This window comes from Sinocyclocheilus anshuiensis, unplaced genomic scaffold (assembly GCF_001515605.1).
Source record: "Sinocyclocheilus anshuiensis isolate Anshui unplaced genomic scaffold, SAMN03320099.WGS_v1.1 scaffold171, whole genome shotgun sequence".
Classification (NCBI taxonomy): domain Eukaryota; kingdom Metazoa; phylum Chordata; class Actinopteri; order Cypriniformes; family Cyprinidae; genus Sinocyclocheilus; species Sinocyclocheilus anshuiensis.
The window spans coordinates 160,670-173,072 of NW_015549561.1; the positions used below are offsets into that span (position 1 = coordinate 160,670).

Genomic DNA, 12,403 nt, shown 5'->3' on the forward strand with positions numbered 1-12,403 from the left:
GTAGTTACTAAAAGTAGTTTACTAAAGTATCTCAATATTTCTTCTACTAATTACGTTGTCATAGCTCTAAACAATTTATTTTTTCCTTCTTTCCCTAAATCAGACCAGACCCCTGTACTGCAGGATAAAGCTGAATGTGCCAGCGCTGGACAGGTTTTTAATGGTTTTTGGCTGAGCAGGGAGGCCCTGACCGTGCTGCTGGATCTTCTGAGAAGTGAACGGCAACAGTGATGGGGTGTCACAATCCAGACCCTGGTGTTTCTCTTCTGTCTGCCAGTGGTACATCATACAGAGTGGTCTCCAGAGTGTTTGACATGCTTCGTTCCACTGTCCACCGCATTGTCCTCCGAGTCGCTGAGGAGGTGCTGGCCATTCACTAAGAGATTCACCTCCTGAAGACCCCAGAACACATGGAGGCAGGGCCGGACTCAAAACTGATGTTTTTTTTCTGATGTTAAACCTAAGCTATGTTGTAAATTGTTGTAAAAAAGTACTTTCAGTAATGTATAGAACAATTTGTTTAAATGTGTAAAAAAAAAATTTACAAGACAAAAAATAAACGTATAGAAGAATGTTTTGTGAAAAAATTATAAGCTGCATTAAAAAAACCAATGTACATAATTACTTCGCTTTTGTTTACACGTGAATATGCAAAACAAAATTTACAGAAAGTATTCAGGCTCATTAACAAATAAATTACACTACAAAAATGAATAATGTATACAACTTATTCATTTTTTTTTACTTGCATCACAAAAATATAAAAAAAAAATGAACTACAGAAATTAGGTTCTTTCATTGACAATGTGACATTTAAAAAAAAGATATTGAAAAACTGTAATGTACCCATTTTTTCCACCGTTTTATCTTGCCTAACAGAGACTGGCTAATAAATGTATTTGTTAAGCATGCTCTCAAGAAGAGAAAACAGTCTCTCCATTCTCTCCTGTGCTCTTCTCTCCTCTCTTCTCTCCTCTGTCTCTCTCTCCTGTGCTCTTCTCTCCTCTCTTCTCTCCTCTGTCTCTCTCTCCTGTGCTCTTCTCTCCTCTCTTCTCTCCTCTGTCTCTCTCTCCTGTGCTCTTCTCTCCTCTCTTCTCTCCTCTGTCTCTCTCTCCTGTGCTCTTCTCTCCTCTCTTCTCTCCCTCTCTCTGGAGTTTGATGTCCTCCCTGAGCAGCTCCACCAGCTTCTACTCACTCCCTCACCTGTCCCAGGACACTAGCAATCCTAAGGCAGAGCAAATAAACCATGCCTGTTAACAACAACAGCACAATGAATTTCAGCAAAAATGTGTGTCAAAAATTTGTCTATTAACTTAACTAACTACTCTTTGTATTTTTTAAGTCTTTCCCCAGCAGGCTCATTTTCTCCAGAATAGTACTAAAACAAGAGAAAATATAAAGACAGGTTTGCAATCTTAACAGTAGAAAATATGACACAGCAGGACATGCATACAAAATACTGAAGTGCTAAAGTTTGGTTAAAACATTTGTAGACATATCTTGCATGACAGCACTACAAAAACACAACAAAGGGAAAGACTATTGCCTTATATAGTGGTTGTCTTATTGTTTGTGGGCTTTGTTTTTTTATTTATTTTAAACCCTGGCTTTAACACTTGTTTCGCTAGCTATTTGAGTAAATGAAAACACAATACTTACATTTCAATGTGAATTCCCCCACAGAACTGTCCTCCTCCATGTTCTTTGAATATATATTCCATCGTCATCTGCGTGCAAGTGATTCTGGGATATGGTAGGGTGTGAAGTGTACATCAGATGTACACTTCATTTTCCTGGGAAACGGAGGGGGCATTTGACGTCGCTTTCGAATTACGTCAGCCTTCGCCGCGCCGCGGTGACGCAATCGGCCTTGGAATGCAGTCTTCGGAGGGTGAATTCTGACCCTGCGTTCCATTCGGAAGGGCTCATCCCTATGCCCTAATCCCTTCAAAGGGTTTACCCTCCGGAGTGAGATCTTCGAAGGGTTGAAGGGTGTAGGGGACCAAACAACAAGGGTGTAGGGTTTCTTGAAGTGCCCTTCTGCGTCATCATTACGTGCCCACACGGAGGCGCCGTCATCATGCAAAGAATCTGCGCAAATTAGTTCATCATCAGTTGTACCCTTCGAAAATCTTCATTCCGAAGGGCCCTTTGAAGTGGCCAGTTTTGAGCACTTCGGTTTGGAACGACCCTTCAATATGGTGGCCATGATTGTTTTCACTCTGAAGTGCTCTTCGGAGGGCGATATATCCCGTTTGAAATGCACCGTGAATTGGGACAGCATACGTCGTGACGCTGTGACGCAATCGCACTTCAAATGAGCCCTCCGGAGTCCACGCACTTCAGTTTGGGACACAGCTTTTGACTTTTAAAACACTTTAATTTACAAACATAAAAAAAAAAGAAACATTACACATTACCAATTAAAGACAAGGTTCCACGATTCATTTACAGTCACCAATGCCCCTCCAAAAATCATCTCCATTCAAAATAAGGAATGCTATATATTCAATAAGTACTCAAGACTCCACTAAAGACTTGAATAGGGTCACCATAGCCTACTTGTATTCTTACCAGCATTTTTGCACTGATGAGACTTAAAAATTGAACGCTAAGCTGAGTTTAAAACACTCACAAAACAATTACATTACAAAAAGGACAATTTGGTAAAACAGTGTCATTACGTTTTGAAATAAGAGTTTGAGGCTACAATACAATGCAATAATCTCCACTGAAGATCACCACATCTCTTAGAGATAGGTGGTTTGTACAGTAATCTCCAGGATGGACATATTGTATCTCATCTGAAATAGAAAGTCAAGACCTCCATTTAGTGTCTGGTCTTCACTTCAATTGTCCAAGATGTACAGATTTAACACAAATATGATATAAAAAATTTTCTCAATACAACAAAAAAACGAATTTGTCCAACTTGCAATATCAACAAATTCGTAGACTTAAGAACAACCTTAAAAAGGTTCCTGTCTGAGGAAACAAAAAGCCTTTCAGTATAGAACATTTGTAATAAAATAAATCAATTTAGGAGAAAAATAGGCCTTAAGATTCCTGACTAATCCCTCCACAATTCTAACTGGAGTTAGCCCAACTTCTTCAGCAAGCGCATGTGCAGTTCACCACTGGCCTTTTGTTAAATCAATCAAGTACACAATTTTAGTGATCCCAGCATTGAAAAAATTAATGATTTAAGAAGAAAGGTAAGCAATGCATCATCTCTACAAATGACTTCTGCCTTAAAAACAAATGCTTCTCAAGACCAATTCTCCCAAGTTTCTTTAGTATAAAAAGACCAAACATTTTATTGTGAAATCGTCTCGGTCTAATAAACGAAGCAGGGCGCTGCAGTTCCATTTTTCACCACATATTTACATTGGAACATTGGAACATTGGAACTGACGAAGTCATAGGAAGCTGAAATGTGCATGTTTTGTAAGTGACAATATATCCTAAATATCAACCTAATAAATCAACAACCAAAAGTAAAGTTTACATATTTGTTACATATCATTTTCAATTCATTGTCACATCAAGCAGAAATCAGGAAATAGTCAGCAGATGAGAATACTGGCTGTAGATGAGTTTATTTGAGCTGATCTTCTGTTACATTGTGTTTGATCTTTCCTGTTTGGATCAAACACAATATATTTTATACCCAACCTTTACTTTTGCTTTTCAATTACTAACCAGATTTTATTCTGCTGAGAAACAAAGAATATTTTTCTCAAGAGCTGCTGCTCTCTTAATCACAGTTAACCAGTCATTTCTAATATATGATTAGTGCAAAACAAAGAGATGTAACCACACCAGATATACAGAGAGATTCTTAAAACACACACATATATCATGTTAGTGTTTTAAACAATTAAAGAACATTAAACACTGATGTTAGAAAACTTTGATAATATCATATTATGTAATTATAATGCTTTTGAGACTTAAGCAAGACTTTTGGACACTTTTAAAACCCAATAATCAGATTCACTCAGAAGCTATCAAAGAAAAGAAAAAACATTTATGAGTAAATCAGAAAAATTATGAAATGTGAAAACAGTGAACAAGAAAACAAACAAACAATTCACATATCCTTCACTCTTAATATCTGCTGCAGATGAAGTTGAGTTTGTGAGTTTCAGGAAGGCTGATCCAGCGCTGATCTCCTCCAGACTGAACTGCTCCTTTTCTCTTCTCGAGTTTACAGTTTTCCGGTTTCGTTCCGTTCCCTGGAGCCCAGTTCTGATAGCACACGGTCTCTCCACTCACCCAGAACCAGATGCCCACAGTGCAGGAGTGACGTAAACCCAACCACACCGCCGCAGTAGACGCCCGTTTAACCACGTTCATCACACGACGCTGAATCTCTTCTGAATGAACCGAGACCAGATCCACATGATTCTGTCTGCAGTATCTCAGAGCTTCAGACCACGTCAGATTCTCTCTGATCACAATCAGTTCAGGATCTGGACACAAAACAAAGCACAAGCAGAAACTAGAGAGAGACTGATCAAAAACAACATGCAGAACAAACACTGTGGATGAATGTGTCATGTCAGACGTGTAGCGTGAACTTTAAGAGATCTGGAGGTGATGGATGGATTGTGTGTGTTTTGTGAGGATCTACTCACCTTCATGACACACAAAAGGAAAATGGTAGGTGCAAGAGATGTCATGCCATTGTCCCTTAGCTTTCAGTTCGATCACTGCATATTTTTCATCACCTCTGTCTACATTATCAGGTTGACCAGACTTCCAGTATCTGAATGAAGTGTTACTCTGATCTGACCACTGCCATGAGTCTCTGAACAGACCGATCCAGCTCTGTCTCCATTATCAGGTTGACCAGACTTCCAGTATTTGAATGAAGTGTTACTCTGATCTGACCACTGCCATGAGTCTCTGAACAGACCGATCCAGACAAATGATCCAGATGAGTTATTATCACTAATGATCTTCTTAACCTGTTGATTCTCATTCTGGTTTCTCACACTGACCAGATCAATGTGATTCTGTCTGCAGTAACTCTGAGCGTCTCTCCAATTCATCGTCTGATTGATAAAGACAAGTCCTGTGTTCGCTTTAAGAAAAACAAATGAGAAGTAATTCATGGATTAGTTTGTTCATTATTCTTACGCTAATTTATGGTTTGGATGTGAACAGGAGCAGCGGTGGAAACATCAGAAACACTTCACTCTTGAGCTGCTTCTACAGCTGGTGATATATTGAATGTTCACAATATTTTCAAGATTTTCAATCTATTGATTTAGTTTTCTTAAATATATCTCTGGAATACCTCTTACACGAAGAGCTGACAATTATTATTAGTATTTTTTTTTTAAATAATAAAGTTGAAGTTAAAATTAAAACTTTAAATTAAAGTTGTTTAATTGCACATCGTAAGAAATGACCACATAGGGACAAAATAAATAAATAATAATAATTGGAAAATTGTGTTCAGTGAATGAAGTAATATCTAAATGAATATAGTTGCAGTGTTCATCTTGATACCCAATTGTTTTATGTTTTAATGAAGTGTTTTTTCCTACATGGACTAGACTTGAGTTAATCTACAAAACGTCTCAGGTTACGTATGTAACCATGGTTCCCTGAGAAGGGAACGAGACACTGCGTCCTCTAGGGGTCGCTATGGGGAACGCCTTCGGCATGACCGGTCTCTGAAGCATATAATTAAAAACACGACAGCCTATGACGTCACCACCGGCACGACCACAGTATAAAAGGGCGCCGGTAGAACATGTAATACGCTTCTTCGTCTGAAGCTTACGTCCGAAGCATGGCGAGGAGACTAGAGGATGCAGTGTCTCGTTCCCTTCTCAGGGAACCATGGTTACAAATGTAACCTGAGATGTTCCCTTCTGAGGGAACTTTGAACTGCGTCCTCTAGGGGTCCCCTGATAGCAACAGACTCCGGGATGGATCCGCCCTCAAGTCAGCAGCTCCGCTGTACTCTCAGACTCTGTTCGGTCATTCGCCCAGAATATGCCCCGCCTCCGGACAGCGCACTGTCAGTTAGCGGACTCATTATGGACACGGCGCGGATTAGCGATCCAAATGCGTTTTTTTTTTTTTTAACCAGTGCCATCTCAGAAATCATCCTCAGAGTGGAGAAGCTGCGGCCGGCCAGGTTGAAGAAGACTGAACTCGGTAAGAATACTTTTAAAATATGCTTTATTTGTACAGTTGCCAGTAACATTAACATTAATAAAGTTGTTAATTGCTTTGTTGTAGTTTTTAATTTTTGAAATTGCGTTGTGGAATGTTAAAGTTAGCTCTTTAGCATTATTAGCATGATCATAGATCTGAGTACGTTAATAATAGGCCTATTTGGATGGGATCCGGCTTTTAATCGTATATGTAACGTTAGGTCACCCCTCTTCAGGAATAACTGCAGGCGAGAATAAACTTTTTTTTTTCATCTAGATTTGGTTTTAGAATATTAGTTCAATATATTTCGACAAATATATTCCCCACCTCTCCTCGTAATGTTGTTTTAGTACATATGAAATAAACTAGCGGAATCATTACGGAGGCTGGGCGGATTCGCTTTCTTCTAACAGTCGTGTCTCTGAAATCAAATCCTCCTCAGAGTGCTGAAGCTGCGGCCGGCTGAACACGGCAAGAATACTGTTTAAATATGCTTTATATGTACAGTTGCCAGTAACATTAAGGTTAATAAAGTAGTTAATTGCTTTGTTGGCATTTTTAATTGTGAAATTGCATTGTGGAACGTTAGCTCTTCAGCACATTAGCATTAACGTAGATCTGAGTAATATCAGGCCTATTTAGACGGGATCTCCTTCTTTTTGTGAGACGCGGTAACAGGTAGTCCTGAGCGTATGTGTAACGTTAGGTTATTTTTCACCCCTCTTCAGGAATAACTGCAGGCGATATTATGCTATGTTTTTCATTTTGGTTCTGGAATATTAGCTCAATTCTATTTTTGTGTATATTTTGACAAATATATTCCTAATCTCTTATAATGTTGTTTCAGATAATTTATATGAAATGAAAAAATACTAAGATACTGTGTGTGTCTGTGTGTGTGTTTTTCTTCGTTTCAGTCACCTGCTGGAGTTTGGGTTCCACTGTCACCTCTGGCTTGCTTAGCTGGGGTTTAAAAGACACTGAATATTCAAGAATAATATTGATTTGATTGTACTGACACTATTGCATAATGACAAGACTTGAACTGAATTTAGCTGGATTATGATATCACTGTTTTCTCCAGAGCTGCTTTGTCGCCAAGACTTTGTTTCATATTCAGTTAATTTCATGCATTAATTTTGCAACATTTTCACTGATATTGAATTTTATTAAATCAACATCAAGCTGACACAAAGTGAATAACGAAACTTTTGTGTGCTATAAAATTCCTTATGGCTGAATTGAACTAATTCATTCGGAAATGTTTACAAAGTTATTGAACTGAATTGTCTTTTTAGAGGTAAAGTTTTTCATTAAATAAAACAATGTTTACAATTTGTGGTTGCATTTTATTTTTTATTTTTCTTCATGTAATTACCTACTTTTTATAGAGTGTTTCATTATTACTGGCCAAGGAAAGTTTAGATTTTTTCAAGGTTTTGAATGATTTTATGGTTTATTAATATTAATAAAGGGAGACATATTACACTTTTATAGAGCAGTCTAGTCTATATAATGTTTGTTGGCTCTATTTTAGGTATTTCCATTTCTAGTTTTGGCCAGATTACCCATTTTAAATAAGGTATAGACCCACTAAATGAACGGGTCCAGATCGGATCCGGTCCGGATGAGTTACTTAATCAGCGGGTCCTGATCGGATCCGGTTCAGAACCGTTTCTTTATCAACGGGTCCGGATCGGATCCGGGCCGGATGAGCTACTTCATGAACGGGTCCGGATCGGATCCGGGCCGGATGAACCGCTTTTATTAGCGGATCCGGGTAGGGTCTGGACCGGATATCCGTAATCCTTATCTGTTCCGGATCCGTTGCGCTGTGCAAGTGGACTCCGATACGGACCCGTTTTGTGGATCCGTTCCGGAGCGTGTGGTGACTCCGGGGCGCATCCGCTCCGGAGTCATTTTGCTATCTGGGTCGCTATGGGGAACGGTATACCCACGCTGCCATGCTGAGGGGAGTGCATGCCAATACCACAGCGAGCACTAAGTACCAACACAACAAGTCAAAGGAGCTGCCCCTAGGACGTTTGACGGCTGTCAGTGACATAACCCCCTATGGCCAAAGGCCTGAGCTGTGCACCAAACTTACCTGTAAGGGCTGGCTTGTATAAAGTCCGCGTCAGGGCTGCTTACAAACCCATATCCTGGCCTGTCAAATAGAGACTACCTCCTGCTCTAAGAACGAGCTACCGAGGATTTCAAGATACCCAAGGAAACTTAGTAGTAACACCCTGTCTTGAAAGTGAATATGCGGAGAGTGGGGCCCAAGAACCAAGAACAGAGCCAACTCAGAGAAAGTGGACGAGGCAACAACGAGTCACCCTTACCATAAAGGCTTTAAAAGAAGGTACACAAAGGCTGGCGTGCACACCTGCCATGAATATGGACCTTAGAAAGTGCACAGAGAACTAGCGTGAGCATTTACCATAGATATGGATTTAGAAATACCGTAATGAACCAACGGTTGAGTGGAGCCCAAGGTAAAAAAACGGTGCTTAACCAACTCATAGAAAGGGAACGAGGCTACAACGCGTAACCCTTACCATTCAGGATTTTAGAAAGTGCGCAAAATTCCTAGAGTGCACATTTACCACAATGTGGATTTTAAAAAGTGCACAGAAGCTGAGCGTTTGCACTTACCATAGCATGGATTTAGAAACACCGTTACTAAAGGGTAACCAAGAACCTGTCCACTAGACAGGCCTAGACCCTACGTGACTGTGGCCCGCTCAAGGAGTAACAATAATTCAGTGGGAGGCCGCATGCTCAGAGCGCATGTAGATTGAAAAAGGTGCATCTCATAGAAAAACCCTCCATGTGAGGGGAGAATCACCAACTCAACCAAAAAAACAGTCACCTCAAACTGGGAGCAGCATGCTCATAGATGACCCTCTAAGTGAGGGGAGCACTGCTAAGCTCGACCAAGAAAAAGAGCAGCTTAACAGGCAGGCCGAAGGAGGCCTAACAACCTGAGGCTGCTGCTAAATGGAGCTCCAAGGAGCGGAGCACCCAATGAGAGGAGACCTCAGACGCTCAATTGGGAGCGGCGTGCTCAAATGTAACCCTCTAAGGTGAGGGGAGCACTGCTAAACTCACCAACAAAGAGAGCAGCCTAACAGGGAGGCAGAGAGAGGCCTAACAACCTGAGGCTGCTGCTCAATGGCTCCAAAGAGAACCCATTAACGCATTCATGCATGAAGAGCTACTGCTCCTCGGAGCCGAATCACTCAGGAAGGGTTTCCGCAGAAACACATCTCACTTATACCTCAGGGAACGCAGTGTACTCAAGCCCATGCCTTCACTGGTTCGACCATAAGGGCAGTGTGACAGGGAGGTCCCGCAAGCCCGACCATCGATTCAACTTCAGAGTAGAAAAAGAGTATTAGTCCCCTCAACACCTCAGCGAGAGAAGCCTTTACATGCATGACGGTTGAGAGGATGACTCAAATCTCAGGAGACCCCTCGGGGTGAGACATGAGTAGCGTGTCCTGGCCGGGGCAGCTTCTTGAAGCAAACACCCAGCTAGGACATCAGGGAGCACACCACAAAGCATTATACTCCGATAAATGCTTACTCGAATGGAGAACCCGCGGGTCCTGAAGTTGCAGCGTTATACTGCGGAAAAACTAGTTAGTGAATTAACATAACCTAGCAATAGATAGATAGATGAGATGGATCTCACTCCCGTGCAGACTCAAGCTCACGGGGCATCATCTGAAGGCAAAGCCCGAAGAGCCCTTCTGCTTAGTGGCATGGAGAGCAAGATCTGTGGTGCGAAGCAACTTAGCCACCTCATCATAACGATACACTCCTATGAGAACAAAAGGAAATTACTGATAGGGAGAAATTTCCCGTCAGGTCCTTTCCCTGTTCTACCCATCAACCGCAAATCGCGGCAATGGGCAGCCAATTCTCACCGCGACCGCAACGCGCAGCACGCATTCAGCTCCCGCGGGAGCTAAAAACGCTCCGTCCAAGCACTAGATTACCTTGGAAATCAAGCGAGAATGACAAACTCTGCCACGAATGCGTCGCTATTCCCGCGAGAGGCAAACGCACTCATGCAAATGCTATCTACAAACTCGGGTAAATGGTGAAGTACTCACCTCCCCCTCAGTAGTCTTGTGAACGCATCACGATGAGCACAAGCTGTCTCCTCGTGAGATGAGCGCGTTCAATTCATGCTTATCCCTCACAAGAAACAAGCAATGAATGCAGAGCGCATCCAACTCCCTGAAGAGCTTAACGCGCTTGCTCTTTACCACACACACACACAGAGAATGTGAGCTGTGTGAAACTGCGGATATCAGAGCAAAGCCTCTGCCGGGAAAACATGCATTCCTAGGCGTGCTTAACATAAACAAACGGTCATAGTGAAGACGAAGAAGAGGATGACATGTTCTACCTGTGCCCTTTTATACTGTGGTCGCGCCGGTAGTGACGTCATATGCTGTCGCCGGCCAATATCACTGTCTTATTTAGATGTATGCTTCAGACACCGGTCACGCCGAAGGCGTTCCCCATAGCGACCCCTAGAGACGCAGTTCGAAGTTCCCTCGGAAGGGAAATTAAGCTCTTCCATGTTTGTTTTGAGTTACTGAAGGCTGAAAATATCAAGTAGTATCAACTCTAGTCACTGCTGTATGTTTATGAATATTATAAGATCTTTACTATCCATATCAATCACTTTCTCACATTCTCTTTTTTTCTCTCTAATATTTTCTCTATAGTCTCTTTAATTGTAGGTTCCCACTGTGACAAATTACCCCATAGTAAGATAACAAAAGATGAATGAAGTAGTTTTTTTTTTCTGAAAATGTTTGTGTCTATACAGAAATTGACTAAATGTTAAAAGTGTGACAAATATCCACAGTCTCGTGTATATTCATTATCAAATAAAAAAATCACAAAAATTTGGTATTTCGTCCATCTATGAAGGGTTTTTGTCATTTTAAATAGCCACACTCACTGTTGTTGCAGATGAAAGGTCGGGTATCATTACATGGCAAATCACGCCATTCTCCATTTTTCATCACAGCACAATAATCTCTGCCTTTTAGTTGTCCAGTAGACCAGTTCAGATAGAGCGCAGGTTCACCTGAAAACCACTGCCATTCATCATGCAGCCCAATCCAGACAAACTCAACACGTCCATCATTCACACTCTTCTTCAGCTCATTCATGTCGTTCATGTTGTCAACGGTGGCCAGATCTGTGTATTTCTCTCTGCAGTATCTCTGAGCTTCAGTCCAGATCTTCCTCTCATTTATAAAGTGATACTGACGCTGAACACATTCAGATACGGAGCAGAGAACTGTGAAAGGGAGGCTTTGCTTTAATGCTTTTCATAACAGACCTAATGAAACTAGAAACCATGAATAAAACCACAAACACTGACCAATGAGAAGTAGAATGAAATATAGAGTTTGCTCCATTTCTGAATAAAACATGATCAGGTAATTAAAAATAAAAAAAAATATTTAATAAAATTAATTGAATGTAATTATTTTTAATTAAGCAGCATTACATGATTAACAGTCATAAAGACAATATTAACATATCAAAAATCAAATTTTGTTAAAGAATGAAGTTTAATGAGTTGTTCTTACTTTAGAGGTCGTGTGTTTCTGTCCTGAGTCTGATGTTTCTGTCTGCAGCTTTAAACTATATGATTATTATATCTGCTCTCATCCGTCACTCAGCACGTCACTTATTTGTTTATTACTCTAGAACCCCTATTTCATATTCACTTCCTTTATACTGGTCTATTTTCCCACTTCTTTCCCCTAACTGCAGCTTTAAACTATGTGATTATCATGTCTGCTCTCATTCCTCATTTAGCACGTCATTTTATTGTTTTATTGCTCTAAAGTTAATTTTCATATTTCACTTCCTCTTTTTTGTGTATTTGTCCATCTCTTTCCACTTATTTGCATATTGAAATCTGTCAGTCAGTATCAGTCAACAGGAGTATGGACTTAAATCAAACAATTATGTACACATTAACATTAATATTTCATATTTTAACATTCACGACTAAACAGCTGCTTAAATGTTATTTATGGGCCATAAATAATTATTATTTTATTACTATTTTATTTTGTCTGGTGCTGAAACGAACACCCCACTAAAGAGCTGATTGACGAGGGTTGAGTTAATTAGTGAAGACAAGTGATACTGGTTACTGAGAGCCTTAGCCCTCGTTAGC

At 40.5% G+C, this 12,403-nt stretch overlaps 1 protein-coding gene across 1 annotated transcript; it reads right to left on the bottom strand.

Annotated features, from left to right (window-relative positions):
• Nucleotides 1-4,110: 4,110 nt before the first annotated feature.
• Nucleotides 4,111-11,630, bottom strand: LOC107657184 (C-type mannose receptor 2-like). Its single transcript, XM_016445210.1, has 5 exons — nt 11,594-11,630; nt 11,165-11,509; nt 4,820-5,089; nt 4,641-4,739; nt 4,111-4,475 (listed from the first exon to the last, which is right to left on the bottom strand). Exons 1-5 carry the CDS (start codon nt 11,628-11,630, stop codon nt 4,111-4,113), a joined length of 1,116 nt encoding a protein of 371 aa, XP_016300696.1.
• Between the last annotated feature and the right edge of the window lie 773 nt (nt 11,631-12,403).